General features: G+C 37.2%; 1 protein-coding gene across 5 annotated transcripts in view; it reads right to left on the bottom strand.

The window, feature by feature from the left end:
* The window catches only part of TXNDC11 (thioredoxin domain containing 11), a 116,037-nt gene that overhangs the window by 63,064 nt on the left and 31,902 nt on the right, over nt 1–21,071 (bottom strand). For 2 of the 5 annotated variants that reach the window (XM_077141784.1, XM_077141786.1), the window contains exons 2-4: nt 14,677–14,893; nt 11,448–11,545; nt 7,029–7,158 (exon numbers count right to left, since the gene is read on the bottom strand). In XM_077141784.1, coding sequence (XP_076997899.1) covers nt 7,029–7,158; nt 11,448–11,545; nt 14,677–14,893 — 445 coding nt within the window. Of the gene's footprint in view, nt 1–7,028; nt 7,159–7,639; nt 8,388–11,447; nt 11,546–14,676; nt 14,894–15,938; nt 16,025–21,071 lie in introns of those variants that run through there. The other 3 variants (XM_077141785.1, XM_077141788.1, XM_077141787.1) reach the window with 3 other exon arrangements.

Here is a 21,071-nt window from a genome sequence, read left to right as displayed (position 1 = left end):
GTTATCCTGGAGGTTATTCTTTCACATTAAACAGATATCACCTTTTTAGTTAAGGAGAAACAGAGAGGCTGGAGAGCCTGAAAATGTACAGCTTTGTTCCAGTAGCCATGTTTCTTGATATAGCTTTCACAATGTGACTGTGTGATTGTGAAAACCTTGTGTCTGATGCCTTCTTTTATCTACCTTATGGACAGATGAGTAAAACATATGGATTAAAAATAAATAAATAATAGGGGAACAAATATTAAAATAAATTTGGTAGATTGAAATGCTAGTTATCAATGAAAGGGAGGGGTAAGGGGTATGGCATGTATGAATTTTCTTCTGTTGTCTTTTTATTTCTTTTTCTGAATTAATGCAAATATTCTAAGAAATGATCATGATGATGAATATACCACTATGTGATGAAAAAAAGAATGTTCATATTGTATGTTGATTGGTTTTATTAATAAAAATTTAAAAAAATTAAATAACTGTGGAACTGATTTGATTACTGGGACAAAAATCACACCAAAAAGTTAATCTGCTGGTGAAATTTTAAATCCATATGTTGTATATAAGAAGCTATTTCTGACCTATAATGGAGCATACTACCTAAACCACTTTCATGTTCTCAATTTTAAATAAATCAATTGGTTTACAATCTGGTAGAACCTAGATAGGTCAGAATGTTTAATCATAATATCTAAATATTCCATCAAATAACCAATTGGTCAAACAACTGAGGAAATCAGAAAGCAAAGTTACTGATAGCAGGATTTTCTTTTGCACTACTCCTCCAAAATGTTTTTAATAAGCCAATCTAGAATGGGCTTAGAGTAGGTTATACAGCATTTGGCTTAAAGCCATGCTATGATAGTGTAATAAGCTTTCTGACCAAGAACAAAGGGAGAAAAAATCTCTGGAAATTCTAGTTATTTCGTTAATACTGGTCACAAAGATAATAAAAATGTAAACTAATAGAAAGATCCACTTAGGTTTCTCTAAATTCTGATCAACTTCCCAAAAACAAACAGAACAAATTCATTTTAAATATTAATAAATGCTCCATGGCTAGACATTAAATAAGGTGAATTTTAGCTCTCTTCGTATCACATTATCTTAGGTGGCTTCACAGAAGTGGATATATGTCTTATAAACATGTATATATCTACATGCATGTATGTAACTACATAAGTATATAAAATACATACATGGGTATACATTGATAGAAATAAAATAAATTTGAATTCTGAGTCTCCAAAGGAAATTCAAAATAAACCTTTAAAAATGAATAAAGGTTGGACAACTGGCAGGTATCCTTTGTGGAAAGTTTTCTACAGTGTAAATATTTATTCTAATCAATGGCATTGCCATTTTAGTTTTCATATACAGCTTGAATGAAGTAGCCTTTATCTTCAGAAAACCTGGCATCAAAATTTTCAAGTAGTTGTCAAAAGAAATTCAGCAAACATTACAATACAAAACAATCTCATAAGCAAAATTATTTTCACTCTTCATTGCCAAATAAATGAAGATCATAAGATTCAAAACTATAAGAAAAGACTGAACACTTTATAAATTATAAAATGTTAGCTACTTAAAACACAAGAAAGAGGCAAAGTATATTTTAAGTGCTTTTGACAAGTATTCACAATACTGTGTAGCATGTATTACATTTATAAATTAACATGCTTGACAACATAATCTAACTAATATTTCAAAATAGCAAAAAAGATGAAATAAAGTGAGGTAACAATTTTCAGTTTATTTCTACTACAAATTACCATTCGAGTTACTAAACCGGCTCTGTTTATGCTTTAGATGAAATAAATTTTATGACATTTCCCCAAGCTGTATCCTTATTTGAGAAATTATTACAAATTAGCTACATATATTTCAGAATTTTTTTCTATAGTTCTTTTTTAAATCTGGAAACGGGAGATTTGGGGAACAAAATACATGCATATTACATAGAGCCTTTCCAGGTCTAGGCCCTACTTTTGTACAGCTGCAAATAAATTCATAGGCTGACTCCAAACAAGTAAACTCTAACCCTAACTGTACTCATTGCCTTTTAGGGCCCTGTTTCGGATGAGATGGCCTTGCCCATAAGCCAGACTAATGCTGGACCAGGTACTTAAGTATGGGTTCAACCCCTGCTAGCATGTACATTGTCCCTCCTCATTCTGATGCTTACAAATGTGCAAAGGGTATTCTGACCTCACGTTTTAACCTGCAGTATTTCTCTTAGTTCATTCTCAGTAGCTTAAGCAACTATTAAATGAACAACACTCCTACGGAGCTTAACTCTTTTCTTCATTTGTCCAACCAATCAAAGGTCTCATCAGGACACACGAGGGTAGCAAGATGTCCCTCCAACCTCATCTCCTCCCTTTGCTCTCTCTGCTCCACCACTTCAGCACTTCAGTTCTTTCCTCACGGTCTTTGCAGTTACTGTTTTCACTTCCTGGAACTTGCTTTCTTCAAACCTCCTCAGGGCTAGGTCACATCACATAAACTTCACTTTAAGTTTTCTTGCTCAAACATTATCTCCTTAGAGGGGTCTTCCCTGTCTTCTAAAACAGCCCCACCTTATGCTATCACCTTGCCCTTCATTTACATCATAGCATTTATTATCTGAAATTATTTTGCTTATTTGTCTTTCTATCTATTTCCCTTACTGGACCATAACGCCACAAATCAGAGACTATCTATGTCTCTCGTTCATCACTACTTGTCCAGCTCAGAGAGTCCTGCACAGAGTAGGCACACAATAAACATTTGTTAATGAATGAATGGGGTAAAAGACAAATAAGACAAAGCTCTTCCATCAAGTTCATAATTTAGGGAAGAACAAAACACAAGTGCAAGATTATAATTTGACCCAGTTTGTGTGTTTTTAATTCCATGTCATGATGTACAGGAGATTCAGTACCTGCTTTAATAAGGAGGTTAAAAATAGATGATTTATAGTAGGCAACATTGTTAGCAAATCCTCATCAGCATAAACTGCTCCACCACTTCTTTTCTAAGTAGGCACCATTTGCAGCATTGCAAAAATTTCAGCAGATGGTCTACACCCCCCCTAGTGGCTATGAGAGATTACTGATATGTTTTTACTCAATAGTCCTCAAAATATGCCTATACTAAAGTAAACTCACACCTAGAAAATATACAAACATTTTATTTACTGTGCTAAAAAACTATGAATTGACAGAAAAAGTTATCTATTGCTCAAGTAAAATTCTGCTCTCTGAGTAGGATTTTACTTACAAACAATATAATACAGATGTGTCCCCTCAGCATTCCTCAAAAAGAATCCCAAGTTCACCAAAACTGCCCTGAATAAATGAACAGACATATGCTAAAACACTGCTTTTAAATGGATAAATTATAGAAAGTCATGAAAGTATTTGGAAAATATTTTGGCTGCAGATTCAAGATAAGAATTGTAAATAAGAATACTGTTAACATTCAGTGGGCAGATTTTCAGGTACAAATACAGAAATTACAACGGCTATGAAGCTAGTGATTTTGAAAATTACATTACCATTATTCAGGCCTCTTCCCCTTCTGATTAACTAAATATCCACTAAGATAAAAATGGGTTCTTTGTGATTATACTGTCCATAAGTAATAAATCACATTTTCCTGTCTATGCCTCAGTAGGCAGAAAGAATCCTCGAGGAAGAATCTGTAGCTGGAGTACATGAAAGAGGTAAAATTTCCTAAAGTGGTTTGTAATGAGATGACTTAAAAGCTCTCGATCTGCCTCTGTAATACCCACTGGCAAGTTCACTTCAGTTTTTAGCTAAGTTCAGCATTTATAAGGCAGGTGTCATTTCAGCGCATATCTGGGAACAAATTTCTAAACTCCTCTCTGTTCAGTATTGTGATTCCTATACATAAAACACTCCTAGTTCTGCAGAATAAAATTTCAACAATTAGATGGCAGCATATGAAAAAAGATATGTTTGTACTATACCTGTAGCACATAATTTAATGCCTTATTTGGGGAAATTCTGAGTTATTTAGAGCAGTGGTTCTCAATCAGAGGCAATCTTGCCCCCCAAGGGACATTTGGCAATGTCTGAAGGCATTTTTGGTTGTCATAACCAGGGAGGTGCTACTGGAATCTGGTGGGTGGAGACCAGGGATATTGCTAAACACTCCATAACGCACAGAACCACCCCCCACAACAAAGAGTTATCTAAGCCCAAATGTCAACAGGGCTGAAGTTGAGAAACCATAATTGAGATAAGTATCAAAAAACATTTTGTGCTTGAGGGCAAGGTCTCCAAAAATTCCTTTAGCTTTCTGCTACTCCTATTTATTAAACTGTCAAAATCATGACAGTGGTTTCACTTTTGGGTCTGCAATTTTGTCTCTGTTAGCTCACAGAGAGAATGCACATGAAATTAATGCAGCTTCTTTCTAGGCTGTTTCACTTGATATGCATCACAAGATGAGTGGGTCTCAGAGTTTGGAGTACGGAGCACAGGGAGGGCAGGGCATGGGCATGTCCTTGCACGGGGGAAGGGTCCAAGGGGGCCAGGATGCCGATGTATGAGTGTGTAGCGGGGGGAGAGGGGGGCACAGGTCACATGGGTTGCAGGACGTGTGTCAGGGGCAGGTGATATTGGGTGGGCGGGGACCCTGGAGTCGGTGCACAGGGGCAGGGGTACACGCATGTGCAGGGTGGGGTCTAAGTAGCACAGATGTGCACGTGAGCACCTGCCAGGTGGGGAACAGCATACATATGCTGAGGAGTGAAGCAAGGGTGTGCGTGTGTGCAGGGCAGGGGGTTGGGGTGCAGAAGTCAAGAGGTGGGAGCACGGATGCGTGGGCACCCGGCAAGGAGGATGTGGCTCTGCATGTACGTGGGTTTGGAGGGAAGGGCCCTGATGTGTGCAACGCCTGGGGGCTGGAGCCCTGGCACGTGGGTGTGCAGAGCTCAGGGGCAGTGGGCAGAGGTTGCATCTGTGGCCTGGATACACAAGTTAGCACTTGCTCAAAGCTAGGGAGTATGGTGGGGGTGCAGCAGTGCATGTGTGCAGATCTGGGGGGGCTGGACGCTGATGTATAGGTGCACAGAGCTCAGGGAAGTCAGAATGGGGTTGCACAACTGTATGGGCTGGGGGTGGGTGTGGCCTGAGCATTATGATAAGTGCCTGCGACCCAGATGCGCAGCAACTGCCTGAAGTGGCAGGGAGGGGGAAATGGGGACCAAGGGGCTGGGGCCAGTGGGTGTACATGTGTGGGGCAGAGGTTTGGGGCATGGGTGCTGGTGTGTAGGGAGTTGCGGGATGGGGGTTGGCATACGTGAGGGTAGTGTGTTCAAGGAACATGGCTTCCTTACTTCCTTGTCCCCATCTCCCTGTCCACGTACTCCCATTTCAAAAGGGCGTTTTAGGCTGTTTGCACTAGCCAGATGATTTCTGGTTCTCTGCATCTCAATTCTTCTTTTGCAACCAGGGACTCCCTATGTGGTATAGAAATCCCCCCAGATCACATACACCCTGGAATTGACATCCCAGTTGCCCTTCCATCCCTTCTCTAGCTGTTCCTTGGAGCAGGGATGAACTTGACTTATCCTATTCCACCACCTTACTGGAATTTACGTCCATTTTTCCAAGACATGATTCTTAATCATTTTGTTGAACCAACTCCAGGGACTCTGCCTTCCATCTATTGTTAATCTACATGAAAACTCACTTGTCACAAAATTACAGCATTTAAAAATTAAAAGGAATCTCAGGAAAACGCTACCCCAGTTTCCTGGTGCCCAGCAGGTGAATAACCTGCCCCAAAATCACAGACCCACTTAGTGCTGCCTAAGGGACAAAGCCCAGGTGCCCCTGACTCCTTGCGTGCCTCTCCAGCCATCAGCCTGGCTAGGCAGGATGGAAGACAGGACCCTGAGACACACGGAAATCCATCCTTTATCCAGATTAAGATTAAGGAAGCATTTACTCTGGCACACATCCAAGAACTACATATATAGAACAAATAGATATTAATACTGCTGCTTGGGGAACGTGCCAATAGTTAACATGTAAACAGTATTTCTAACATGATTGAAAAAATCTGGAAATTATGATCTGGTGAAAGGAATTCATATTCAAACTACATAAAACATAATATGCAAAAGGTAAAATTTAATGCAGATACAATGACTTAATTCTAAATTAGCAAGGTTTAGATTCATAAAGTTTTTATCAGGCACTTATGGTCTTAACTTTTTTGTACCTAAATATTGTTTTTACTTGTACCCAAGTATGATTTTTTTTTTTTCATAGGCAGACACTGGAAATCGAACCCAGGTCTCCAGCATGGCAGGCAAGAACTCTGCCTGCTAAGCCACAGTGGCCCATCACCCAAGTATGATTTTATACTAGCACCAATGAATTTTTTTGTGGCACTGTTTCTTTCTTTTACAATTTATTAAAATTATTTGAAATTTTATACTGGTCTCTCAATAGTAAGCTGTCCTGACCACTCATTTAAGATCTATAAAAATAATTTCCCAGGATTTGAAGCTGGCAATGAGGAATCAGAAGAAAAGCTACATTTGGAACCTTTCTACTAATAAGACCTTGAAATAGGTGTGCACTTAATAGGAACATATTTCCAGTTTAAAGAAAAATAAAAGCTAAATTATAGGTGACAGGAAAAACCAGATATCTCACAGTAAAATACTGTAAAGTATCAAGTAAAATCATTCAGAAATATTCAGCTGCATATAAATTGTAAGTTAATTCTTACCTACTCGAAGTTAACTATGAAAAAAACAAAAAGTTTGTTGAAAACTCTGAAACAAAACAACAGACAAGATTTTACAAGTACTCTATTCCCTAAACTCACTTGGCCAAAATATCCCTATGATCGGTATCTCAAGAATCATTTGATTGGGCTTCTCTATGATGTGATCTTTTAATTGCTTCAGATCTGGAGGTATGAAAAAAAGAAACACTTTCTAATGTAAACAATCAAACACAACCCAATGAAAGGCCCTGGGAATGAGAGGAGATAGCAAAGACAGGTACCTCGTAGTTTGAGAGAAAATCTAGTAATTCTGATTGAGATGGGATGTAGAGAAGTGGTTTCATCACCCGGCGGACAAACTTCTCAATGTACACAGCACTCATGGGGCCTTTGTATTCGATTGGTCCAAAACTAGTACCAAAAATAAAAAAATAAAAAATAAAAATAAAAATAATACACCATGCATTAAACCTGTAACGTACAACTTCTGAAATCATCAACACCACAAAATGGAAATATCTTGCTTTAGGATCTAGATGGGCTTGTAGATAAACAGCCTGCTTTGTCTTGGGAGGTGACTAAAGGGCCAACTAAAAATAAGCATTTTATATGAGGGGAGGTACAAGCAGCTGTTACTCCATAGCAAACAAAGTTTCATAAAAAGAACATTCATTCTCAAATCCAGAAAAAAAAATCCCACTATGGTATTACTTAAAAAAAAAAAAATGCGGCCCTGGAAACCACATGCTAAAGGATTCTGGGACCTTAACTACATAACTTAATGTAGGAGGCAGACTTTCCTGTTACAGTTACTCTGAAATAAGGGACAAACTGAGCAGTTGCCTCTTGGCCTACCAAAACGCAGTTCTCAAATAAGGCCAAAGACACTTACACAAAGGATCACTAAATGAACATTAAACCTATTTAAAGCTTAATTGAAACACAAAAAAATTCTGTGATGTATGAAGTTAGAAACTTGGACAACTGATCTTCTTTACTTTTCCTTTCAGCTGTGCTTGGGGACACACAGGAATTTGATTCAGTATTGCTAAGTAACAGCATCAACATTCCGTATCCTCCTTAGCTAATCAGAATTCTCACAGGGCTTTCTCCAATCTTGTACGATACAGACATGGCTCAAATAAAACTGCACAGTATGCGACACGGGTGAGGGGGTGCAGTGAAATTCAGCAACTGCATAACCATCCTTTTCTTTAAACAGAAATTGACATTAAGCTTACTGTTAACAGCAACAACAGAGTACAGTAAAGAATTATGATACATGTTACAGCATCACAATGCTATATTAAAGGGTTACAGAACTTAATATACACACATATGTGCCGAGACAGATAATGCACTGCAAGAATATGACCTCAGACAAAGATATGTAACATGGACAAAGTAAAAACAGCATTTCACATACATAGCTACAGACAGAGTATACAATTCTATCAATTCAAGACTTAACTACAAAATAGTTAAGCTTAACAATTATAACCACTACCACTAACCTCACTACCAATTTTTAATTTAAAGTGGAAAATAAAAAAAGTATTTGATTAAGTTCTGAAACTCAGAGGGGCCAGCCTCCAGAACATCAACTAGTTCCCTCCCCCATCCCTATTATCAACAGCCCTTTCCAACATGAAAAATTTAGAATGGACACAGTCCAAATAACCCTAAAGATTGGGAGAAAGAGCAAAGGAAAAGGTGAAGTTATAACAAGAAGAAATAGGATTTAACAAATGAGTATCATTGCTGAATCATTATATTGATATTTCTTTTAGTCTCCAGTGTCTTGGAGCAGCTAGAAGGAAATACCTAAAATTGTGGAATTGTAACCCATACCAAACTCTGAAATCTGTTCTATAACTAAATGTCGCAGTATGCTTTGAAATTTATTGCTTTTTTGTATATGTTATTTTTCACAATAAAAAATTAAAAAAATTTAAAATATGGATATACATTAAATTTCACTATTTTAAGATTTGAATAAACGGGGCTCAAAGTCTGAAAATTTTCTGGATTATCAATACAATGATCATTAATATGGAATAAATCAAAACATAACTATACTACATATTGTGAAAAATATTTATTAAACATAAAAGCAAAAATGTTAGAATGCATATTTTAATGAAATGGATGGAATTTTAAAAATTAATTCATGATTCCATGAATAAATGTTACTTATTGCTTGAAAGAAACAAGGCTCAAAATCGAGTCTATTTCTATTTTTTGTTTTTATAGATGTAAATACTGGAAAGAAACTTCACATGAACAGGTAGATATGTTTTGGTATGCAGTGCTGCTCAATTATTTGAACTCTTTTTGTGTTATATAATTAAAAAAATAGTGATCTATAATAAAAAAAATCTGATAACTTATTTTGTTGAGCAAAAATCAGCCAACCAATCTGGACTCTTCAACTACTCTGCTGAATTTTCCTGCCCAATGTTACAAGTGTCCTGCTGACTTACTGCAAAAGGTAACAGGATCCCAGAATGCAGGATGTGGAACAGGCTTTACCAGTAAACTATAGTCACTGCCACAGGACAAACTGGCTGGGGCTGCTGGCTTCTGTATAAAGGATCTGAAAAACCACTCTCTGCCTTAGATCCTCTTACAAATTTTCTTTGTGGTTGGTGTCAGCACAAGCAAAACGTGGAATGTATTTTCACAGATCAGAAAAGCCTATTAATTTAAGCAGCTATCATTAGATAAACTATTAAACAAACATTACCAACAGTAACAACGCACAAGCAGCAGTGGTCTACCCAATTATGAGACTTAAGGTTCACATATACTAGCACTATTTAGGGAAAGAACCTCATGATTACTGAGTGCTCACAAGGGTTTAGTTGATGGAACACGTTCATGTATTCATAAGAAAGTAAATAGCTGTGCTTTAGCACTTCCTACTGTTTCTGTCTCAGGTAGCCTGGGAACAGTAGATGTTGAAATGAGATTTAACATGTTTGAACTGACTTAAGTAAAACTTCAACAGGCAAAGATGAGGGATAGACCATCTCAACGTAAGCACCAGCCTCAAACTGCTTATCTATAAAATAGGGTTAGACTGGATATTTCTAACGTTCCTTTCATATCCTTTCAGTCTTTCTACAAAACCTAAGAAAACAAAATAGTATAGGACAATAGTGTATCCCAGATATCGCAAAATGATATTTTGTACTCAATTCAAGGAACTTTTCTGATTTTAATGTCACATCACACAGGTTAAATTCACTTATGGACAGCTGACTTGTTTACATACAGCTTCAATGATCATACACCTCCCCGCTCCCCAGGTTTCAGTCCCCAGTTCCAAATGCAAACAGAAGTGTAGGGACCCCAGGAGGGCAAGCTCATCATCCACTACAGCGCTGAGTTTTGGAGCTTTTAAGTACACCACCTTACACTTACCTTTAAAATAAAAGTAGCAACTCTGAGAAAGTATTCTTACACTCTAAAAGAATTATACCTTTACCCTCAAAGCAAAAGCAACAGAACCTCCAAATTACTGGCCAAAAAGGCAAAAATATCTAAAATGGTCTTAATGGCTCCCAGGTAAAAACTAGCTTGTTGTTACAAATATTAAAACCACAAACATTTAATACCAGAGGAAAATTCGGGGGTGGAGATGGAATAGCAAAGTATGTTTTTGCCTTAATAATATTTAATGGCTCCCGGGAAATAATACTATGTGCCACAAAATATTTTATGTTAGAGACATGGAATTGTGATGGAATGTGCACAGGTAATAATCCACAAACAATCAAGTTTGCAGATGTGTGATATAAATCCTCAATAATTAAGCCCCAGGAAGCTTAGAAGGAAAAAATAAAGTATACAAAAAGGCAAGTTCTCACTCATTAAATCTCCTTTAACCATTTTACCTTTATTAATAAACCTCAAGTCAACTGTACTGAGGAAGCACAACTATACACTGAGAGCCCATCTCCTGTCTCCAAAGTCAGATTTTCAGTCATTACTTAACACCGACAGCAAGGTCCTGGCAGTATTCCAAAATCAAATGCTAGTATTTGTGAAGAAAAATTAACAAGGAGGTACTTAAAGTGGGATAAAGTTTATAGATGGATCTCTTGTTAGTTCAATTCAGACTAATGCATTTGGAGATGAAATTTATAAAAGTCCTTTAGATTTTTCAGGGCTTTTTGGATTTCAGAATTGTGGAAATCCATGGGATTATGGGCCTGAATTAATTTTCTTCCCAATCTAAAAGATGGAGAAGTACCCTCCTGGCTATACTATCCTGTAAAAGGATAAGGAGTTATGCATATTTTAATAGTGTAAAAAGCTCTTAGAATATCTGAAATATACAGTGATACAATGGCGTACCAGGTACTATTAAAAACAACACCACAGAAATATGTTATGACAAGAAAAGATGTTCATGATATATTAAGAAAAAGCAGCTTGGGAAACAGTAATACTGTGTGATTCTATTTATTTTTTTGAAAGGCAGTGAGTGATATTATCTAGTAACAAGAAGATAAAATTGAAAACACCATGTGACTTTACATATGGCTGACAAAATGATCAAGATTCTCCCTTTTTATTTTGAACTTATTTTCTCAATTTTCTGCAGTGAATATCTAATATTTTTAAACAGAAAAAATCTCATTTTAAAATTGATGAATTCAGCTGGAATTAGAAACATTCTTAAAAGTTCTTACCTGCGATGATACAGATATATTACAGGAAAATAAAAGAAGTGTTTCTGTTTTCTGCATTTCCCCTGATTCCACCAACAGTTAATCGCCACAAACAACACCTGCAGAGACAAAACAGGATTTCAAATGACTATGAATAACAACTGAAAAATAACCAAGACTTAAAAGATGAAATTATAGAAATGGAACTGTTCCTCTCTCACTGAAACAGAAACTGTGAAAAAAAGTTGTTTTGAACTGTCAAAGAAGGTGATCATTTAACATTAAAATAAAAAAGATAAGAATCATATCTGTAATTTCTAGCTATACTCTGAATATTCTGGAGTCTGGCCCAAAAGAAAAATTATTTCCTTTGAATTCTAAAGTGAATTAGCACCAATAGTTACACTAAAATTTAGTAGAGGGATATGTCTTTGATAGTCAAATTGAAAATCTGAGTATGAGAAAGAAAAAATGTTACCTGTAATCAAAACACCACAAATTTCAAAGGACCACTTTAAATGACTATTTTAAAAACCTATAATGATAACAGAGGATTAAAGCTGTGCTCTAAAAGGGAAATATTAAACAGTAAAAATAGACTACATACATATTTTTAGATGGATACTAAAGCAATTAGGGGGAAGTGTCCCTATGCCTGCAATTTATTTCAAAATGTGTGAAATTAAATAGATTAGAGCAGGGTTTCTCAGCTTCAGCACTACTGACATTTCAGAGAATAATTATCTTTGTGGGGACTCGCCTGTGTACTGCAGGATGTTCAGCAGCACCCCTGGCCTCTAGAGTCAGGAGCAAACCCCTCTTAAGTAGTGACAATCAAAAATGTCTCCAGATATTGATAAATGTCCCCTGGGGAGCAAAATCACATCTAGTGGAGAACATCTCATTAGAGGGATGGTTAAATAGAGATCAACAAGCATAATAAAACGTTAACAGAATTTAGGTGGTGAGTATATGAGTGTTCACTGCAAAATTCTTTTAACTTTGCCTTATATTTGAAAATTTCTGTAATAAAATATTGGAAGAAATATGAAGACTACATATGAAGTCACTTTCAGATGTCTTAAACCTACTAGAACAATTTCAACATTGCACAAAACTCAGTGGAAACTCTTTAGAGCTCCTTTTAGAGTCTATTTATGAGAAAGAAAAAGAGCAACATTCTTTCTTAGGGGTCACATCTCATTTTTTACTCAAAAAAATGGGCAGTCTATCATGTTTGCTAACTTTACAAAATATGGCTCAAAAGACTTTGGCTCATTTCCAAAAATAAACCCACTCTTTTTCCCTATTGAGAATACAGAATAATGAGCTCTCAATTTGTAAAGAGCTAAAAATGATCTAAAAGAAGCGACACTCATTTGTAATGGAAGGCACTATATAATCTCAGTCACTTATCACTATGTGATCTCTACTTTAAAAACTGCTTTGACCCTCTAAATCTGAGGGCTTTCAGGAAAACAGGAATAATTGCATCTGCCTCACAGAGTTGTTGTGAAGATTAGCAGAGAGCCTGGCATACCGGAATATTATTATTTCAATGCAATCACTCACCTAATTTATACTTAACTAATGAACCACCTAAAAGTACAACTAGTTTTCTCCCTATTCCCCACATGGGAGAAGTGAACTTTACTCTTTAAATTCAGAAGTTTGGGGAATGACTGTCAAAGCGGTGACTTCTTTTACCTAACATACTGCTGCCTCCAATGCTCTATGAAAATGCTTTTTTCTTCCCAGAAGTACCTGCCATTTTGGTTACTGTTAGCGATTTTTAAGGGAATGGGGGTAAAGGAAAGACAAGAAATAGATAAGTTGCCTGGGTCCACAGGTAGGAAACAAATACTTTCTGCCCAGAATCAATGTCATAAGGAATGAAAAGTTGTATTTAAGCATTACCTAGTACCATTTTCAAGAGTATACTGGTTAAAAAGGATCGGCTGAGCCAGGCAGGAAGCCTACCCACTACTTAAAAAATTTCTTCTAAGACACACCAACCAAGAGTTCCAATGAATTTGTGGAATTTTGGTGGCCTACACAGATCACCTCAGATTAAGGTTCTCAAGAGGAGCCTCTCAGAAATTTGTGGGATGCTACTGGTCCTTAGAATGATTAGGGGGAAGCTATAGGATACGTGGTAGGCAGGGAGGGATTCTGCAATGCTCAAAACTGCTTTGTACAGGGAAGAACCATCTGTATTATCCTGGTATAACTTTAAATGTCCTACCCAACACCGATGTTGGGGAAAATCACCAAGGCCAGACCCTAACTCCACTTTACACGTGAATCCACAGCACGGCTTTAACGTTCACTGAATTTCTCAGGAGGCAACTTCTGTGTAAACTGAGGGCAGAAAGTACTTTGCTTGGTTCAAAATTTACCAAGAGCCGTTTCCCAGTTTGGAAAATCAAGTCACTGAGTGGAATGTCCCTGTGGTGTCTGTCACCAACACAACACACAGTCTGCCATCTGTAGCTGTCCCAGTCACAGGATTCTACAGAGGTACGAAGATCTGCTTGCCCAAGCATTTACATACTGAAATACCTACGACTTAACTATAAATTACTTCCTCTTTTTACACCTTTATATTACAATTAGGTCATTAAATTATTTTGAAATTATACATAGGTAATTTTTATCATCTGTGAATTCCTTTTTAGGATGATAAAGGAGGCATCATAAAAATACTGTTTTATAAAGAGCAGTCAGGGTCCATTGGGTTGAAAATGACTGCCAGAAGAGAAGATACAACTGCCTATATAGCCCTCTTATCTAGCACAAGAGTGATATTCATTAAATATTTGTTGAATATAGTTCTGGTCCATGTATTAAAAAGGTCACACTGCTGTCACAGCATATATAAATGTCTTCTATATAAAATATCTAACTAGAAAATATCATATGGATTTCAAGAACTAGGATTTTTAGTTTTCCTGCCCATCCCCACCCCCTCGAGCACTGACAACAAAATAACATGGCACCCTGGGGATGAGTACCAGCCTGTGTCACAAGACACGGAATCTGCTCCCACCCGTGCCCCTAACCAACTACGACCATCAAAATCAGAAACATTTCCTGCTTCTTTATAGAAAGCTTCACAATTTAAAAAGGTGTTCCTTGCCCACGCTTGGGCAAAACCAGCCAGCTGGACCAGGTGTCTGTATGGTGCTGTTCAGCCCTACACACTGAGGACTGACAGCCATTTGATTCGTAGGGTGAACGCCAGCATTACCTGGTCTGAAAGCCGACTCGCTGCTTGCTCGATTTCTGCCCTGGCAGCGATGGACTGTCCACACCACGGGGCGTAGAAGAAGAGCAGGACCACCTCTGAATCCCGGCGAATATGCTCTGCGTAGTCCAGCTGCCCCTGGAAGAGGTCGAGGACTGGAGACCTCGAGGAGAAAAAGCTGACAGGTGGCTTTGCTGGTATTATTACATCTTTTGCTCGACTAAAAAAGAGCAAAAAAAAAAAAAAAAAAAACCATGATTACTTAGTCTACTTCTAACAACAGCTTTATGTGGAAGGAGTTGAAGTATAAAAGAAGGCTCCTTTTGAATAACAAAAAGGAGTCTCAAAAACATTGTCCTGGAGTAAAAAAGTATTATTCTGTATTTAGGTAACATTTGGCTGAGAGAAGACATGACAAATATGTGAAAATGATTTTCTAACATTCTGCCTCCCCAGGTGTGGAGGTGAAAGGACAAAGGAGAGCAGAGAAGGTACCTGAATATTTCCCACTCCATCCTCATCTCCACGCAGCCTTGCTCACCACATCGATCTTGAGCATGCAGAGCCATGGCAGGGCTCACTCAGAATTAAGGGGAGACAATTTAAAAAGCGGCAAAGGACTTGAATAAACATTTCTCCAGAGAAGATATACAAATGGCCAATAAGCACATGAAAACATGTTCAACATCATTAGCCATCAGAGAAATGCAAACATCCCAATGAAATACTACTTCATACCTACAAGAATGGCTACTATTAAAAAAACAGAACATAAGTATTGGAGAGGATGTGGAGAAATTGTAACCCTCATATAGTGTTAATTGGAATATAAAATGGTGCACCTCTGTGGAAAACGGTTCGGTAGTTTATGAGAAAGTTGAGTACGGAATCACCGCATGACCCTGCAATTCCATTTCTAGGTATATACCCGAAAGAACAGAAAGCAGGGACTGGAATAGATATTTGCACACTGATGTTCACAGTGGCATTATTCCCAATTGCCCAAATGTGGGAGCCACAAAACTAACCCTCAATTGATGAATGGATGAATAAACATGTTACATACACAATGGGATATTACTCAGCCTTAAAAAGGAATGGGGGGCGGTGCAAGGGTTCAGTAGTAGAATTCTCGCCTGCCATGTTGGAGACCCAAGTTCAATTCCCAGTCCATGCACTTCCCACAAAAGCCAACAAGCCAAACAAACAAAACAAAACAAATAAACAAAATTCAACAAATGGTGCCACAATAATGGGATACTCACATGGATAAATAATGAAACGTGACCCCACCATACAGCATACAAAAATAAAAAGGAATGAAGTTCTGATGCATGCTACAACATGGATGAACCCTGAAGAGTGAAGTAAGTAAGACACAAAGGACAAATATTGTATAATTTCACTTATTTGAAAAAATCAGAATATGCAAATTCATAAAGTCATAAACTAGAATGCAGGTGGGGTGGGGAATGGAGAATTAATGCTTAATTGGTATGGAGTGTCTGGGGTGAAAGAAAAGTTTTAGCTATAAATGGTGGTGATGGCAGCACAAAATTGTAAATGTAACTAACACCACTGAATTGCATAACTGAAAGTGCATAAAATGGGAAATTTTAGTTTGTATAGAGGTTACCAAATAAAAATTTAAATAACCCCACAGAACTGTTAAGCACAAAGAGATAACCCTAATATAAACTATAGACTACATTTAATAATATAATTATAACAATATTATTTCATCAGGTCTTTAAAATGTCTTTTATTGTAAAATGTAACATATATACAAAGCAAAGAAAGAAAAAGCAATAATTTTCAAAGCACACTTCCACAAATAGTTACAGAACAGATCACTAGAGTTTGTCATGGGCTACCATTTTCCATCTCAGATTTTTCCTTCTAGTTGCTCCAAAACACTGGAGGCTAGAAGGAATATTAACATAGTAATTCAGTAGTCATACTTGTTTGCTAAATTCTATTTCCTCTGTTATATTTCCTCCCCCTTTGATCCTTCGCCCTATCTAAAGGGATCTTTAGGCAATAGCTGTTCTACCTTTTTCATGTTGGGAAGAGGTGTCAACACTAAAGGATAGGTGAATGTAGTTAATTGATAATCGTGGAGAGGCTAATTCCCCTGAGTTTCAAGATTATCTGACCTAGGAACCCTTCAGGAATTACTGGCGCCAGGGAAGTAAACCCAGTGCATGAAACCTCTATAGAGTCTCAATTTGAGCCCTAGGTGTTCTTAAGAGTTAACAGGAGTGATGTTGGCTGGGGTTTAGCAAACCCTGGCAATTAATACTACCTAACTGAAGCTTGCATAATGGCAGCTTCCAGAATAGCCTCTTGACTCCATTTGATCTCTCTTGGCCACTGACATCCTATTACACCTTTTTTTCCCTTTTTGTCCAGAAGGTGTTGTTGATTCCACAGTGCTAGGGCCAGACTCATCCCTGGGAGTTGCACCCCACGTTGTCAGGGAGATTTTCACCCCTGAATATCATGTCCCACGTAGGGGGGACAAGAAAGTCATTATGTAGAGATAAGGACTTTCCTTGCACAGTTCAGCTTAGAGAGAGGAAGAGGCCATATCTGAGTATCAAAGAGGCTTCCTGGAAGTGTAGTCTTAGCTTTTCCCCAACAGAAATAAGTTTCTTAAGGGTAAGCTCAAAATCAAGGGCATGGCCTATTTTCTTGGAAGTCCCCCATGGTTGAAAGAGTACCTGGAGTTTCCCAGATGGGAAAGTTTAATGGTTCCAAGTATATATATGTATTTTTTCCCCACTCGAGACCCTCAAGAGACTCTACCAATACTTGTTTTTGTTTTCATATTTTTTATTTAAGAAAACAAGCAATATACTTAGAACCACCAAAAATGGGTATGTTAGCTTAATCATAGGCATATTTTTAAAAAATTAGTAAAGCACTACCAATACTTTTAAATTATCAGCCCATCATAGTCTGAGAAGTATCCTAGTATTACCCATTAAGGTACACAGAATTACAAGACCTCGTTTCCATTCTGGACTCCAGGAGTTAGGGTTGTTTAAATGAACTATATAGACACGCTGATTAAGATTATGTGTTAATGAAAATTTAGGTTCTAAACATAATAAACCTCTGTGCTTTGGTCTCATCTGGTAAGTGAAGGTCTAGAGAATAGAGACCATCCTTTTTTTTTTGTATGCTATATGGCAGGGTCACATTTCATTTTTTTTCCATGTAAGTATCCTGTTATTACAGCACCATTTGTTGAATTTTTGTTGTTGTTGTTTGTTTTTGTTGGTTTGTTTGTCTTGGAAGTGCACTGGCTGCAATCAAACCTGGGTTCCCGCATGACCAGTGAGAATTCTACCACTGAACTATCCTGGTACTCCCAGATACTATCATGTTTTACCCTGTATTCTAATTTACCTTAGACCCAGTCAGACTGGTTTCGTTTTAAACTCTAATTGAGGTCTTACCTCTTTTTCTCGGTTACTTTAACTGTTATATATAACAATGGTAACTTTCAGAGCTGCGGCACACCATTTCTGGGTCTTGGGTGTCACAGAGTTACCCAAAGTTCAGGGAAATACCAGCTGATACACACATAGCTCAGTGTCTCATAATCTAGAAGCATATTTACAACTGCAGACTAAGTGTGGCTGCTATAAGGGCATAAAATCTAGGCTCCCATTTTTTAAATAAGTATTTTCTGAGAGAGACCTTAGCATATATTTTTTCGGTTTCTGGCTTTTTTTTTTACATGGGCAGGTACTGGGAAATGAGCCTGGGTCTCTGGCATGGAAGGTAAGAACTCTGCCTGCTGAGCCACCGTGGCCTACCCCTGAATTATTTTGCACAATACATTGTCCCCAAGGTCTATTCAGCTCGTTGTACGCCTCTCAAAGTCCTTCCTTTTTGTAGCCACATCATAATTCATCACATAAATGTATCAAAGTTCGCCATTCTGCTTGTCAGTCACTATATGCATTGGCTCCATCCATTTACAGAGCATCATGGATAATGTCCAAAATAAACCTTGTCTTACAGTATCCTTGCTTGGTTGAACAATCAGCAGCACTCTCAATTTCAGATACTTTCATTGGTTCATAATGACAAAGAGCTAGCAAACACAGCATCACTAACTATCAAGTCAATTTTCATCAGTTTTAACAAAGTTACCACACGAATGCAAAATGTTTATAAGGAAACCTGTGTATGTCTGGGGTTGGAGACTTTGAGAACTCTGTATTTTCTGCATGATTTTTCTGTAAATTATACCTGCTTTAATTTTAAAAAAATGTAAGAAAAAGTTCAGCTACCAGGTGGCCATTAGCAGTTTTCTGATCTCATACATTGCCTTTAAAAAAACAATCAGGGGAAGGAGCACACATGGCCACCACCAATAAGAGTTCTATAAAATGTTTACAATCAGCTCAATTTTGAGAAAACATTAAGTTTACTAGCTGGAGTTGGCCTGTTCTTATCCAGGGCAGTCAAAATTAATAATTAAATAATAATACAGATTTCTCCAGATATATATCATAAACCAAAGGTTAATCAGGATGAAGTAACAAAGCAACAGCCTATTTATGTGGAAAACTGGCTTCCTGAATACTTGAGGTCTCCAGATAGGAGAGGTCAGAGGAGAAAGAAAAGGACATTGGAGAAGTAGCCTTCAAGGTACATGTTCAAGGTGACTCTCCAGTTATTGACCTGTCTGCTAAACAAAAATCAGTTATTTTTCAGAAAAAGAAAACAGGATGCAGAATCTTTAGAAATTTTACCTTCTCTCAAAGCCCATTATCTAAAATCACTAACGATATAAAGAAACAGGAAAATGTGCTCCACAATAAAGGACAAATGTAGTCAATAGAAACTGAATGCCAGATAACTCAGACACTGTGCTTCGCAAAGATCTTGAAAGAAATATCACACAAACATCCAAAGATTTTTTTTTTAAAGGTCTTAATGAAGAGGCAGAAGGAAACACCCCTGGGGAATCCTTATGAAAGGAGAAGCCAAGAGAGAAAGCTAGCAGACATCATCATGTGTCTTCTTAGCTGACAGAGGTGTCCAGAAGTCAAACACCCCGGCATATGCCAACCATGTGCCTTCCCACATGACAGAGGTGGTACAGATGGCATTAGCCTTTCTTGAGTGAAGGCAACCTCTTGTTCATGCCTTAATTTGGACATTTTCATGGTCTTAGAACTGTAAACTTGCTACAAAATAAATTCCCTTTTTAAAAGAAAAAAAAAAGGCCCTAATGCGCAGACATATAAATGATAATTCTTAAAATGAAAACTCCACTGGATAGGCTTGGTATAGATTAGAGAAAGAAGAAGAGTTAGTTAATTTGAAGACATAGCAATAGAATGGATCAAATCAGAAGATATAGAGGGAAAAAATGGAATAAAAATTAACAGAACCTCAGTAACCTGTGGGACAACATTTAAAAGGTTGAACATAGATTTAACTGGAGCCCCAGAAAAGAAGTGACATTTTAGCAGAAAAAAAAATGTTTCAAGAAACAATGGCTAAAAAGTTCCCAAATATGATGAAAAACACCGACTTTGAGATTCAAGAAGTTCAGTAAACCCCAAGCAGTATAAATACAAAATGAAGCACACTCAGACACATCATGATTAAACTCACTAAAATAAAAGATGAAGAAAAACTCTTAACACATCCATAGGAAAAAAAATGTCTCTGGCATAGAGAATCAAGAATAAGAACAACTGTTAACTTCCAAGACAAGGGATGACATCTTTAAAGATGTCAAAACTGACAGCCTAGAATTCTAGATCTAACAAAAATATCCTTCAAAACCAGAATGAAAGACATTTCCAGATAAATAAAGGCTAAAAGAATTTGTTGCCGACAGACATCTCATGCATTACAAAAAATGTTAAAAGATAATCTTCTGGACAAAGGGAAATAACACCAGGTGGAAAAAGAAAGATAAAGGAAAGAATAAAAGGCATCAGAATCAGTAAATAACTGGATAAATACAAGAGACTGTGCTTTCTTTATTCTCACGTTACTTAAAAGACAACTGATTATTTGAAGCAAAAATACCAATGTAACCAATATAGCAAATACCAATATAATAACTGCACAAAGGAAAAGGGGTGGGTAAGTGGCATTATATTTTTGCAAGGTTATTACTTTTTTTGAAGTAGAAGAATGAAGTGTCAGGTGTGGAGAAAGGGGAAGGCAAGAGTAGGAAGTGTGTAGTTATCAAGTATAAGTGTAAAGAGGTAGAATATTTATTCTAAATAGATTTTGGTAAGCATGCATATTGTTAGCCATAGAGCAACCACTAAATAGTAATAACAACAACAGTACTAATATGATTATAGCAGTTTAGCTAAGAAACCAACAGAGGAAATAAAAACTAGAACTTTAAA

The sequence above is a fragment of the Tamandua tetradactyla genome, chromosome 23 (assembly GCF_023851605.1).
Source record: "Tamandua tetradactyla isolate mTamTet1 chromosome 23, mTamTet1.pri, whole genome shotgun sequence".
NCBI lineage: Eukaryota > Metazoa > Chordata > Mammalia > Pilosa > Myrmecophagidae > Tamandua > Tamandua tetradactyla.
This window is presented reverse-complemented; position numbering and strand designations above follow the sequence as displayed.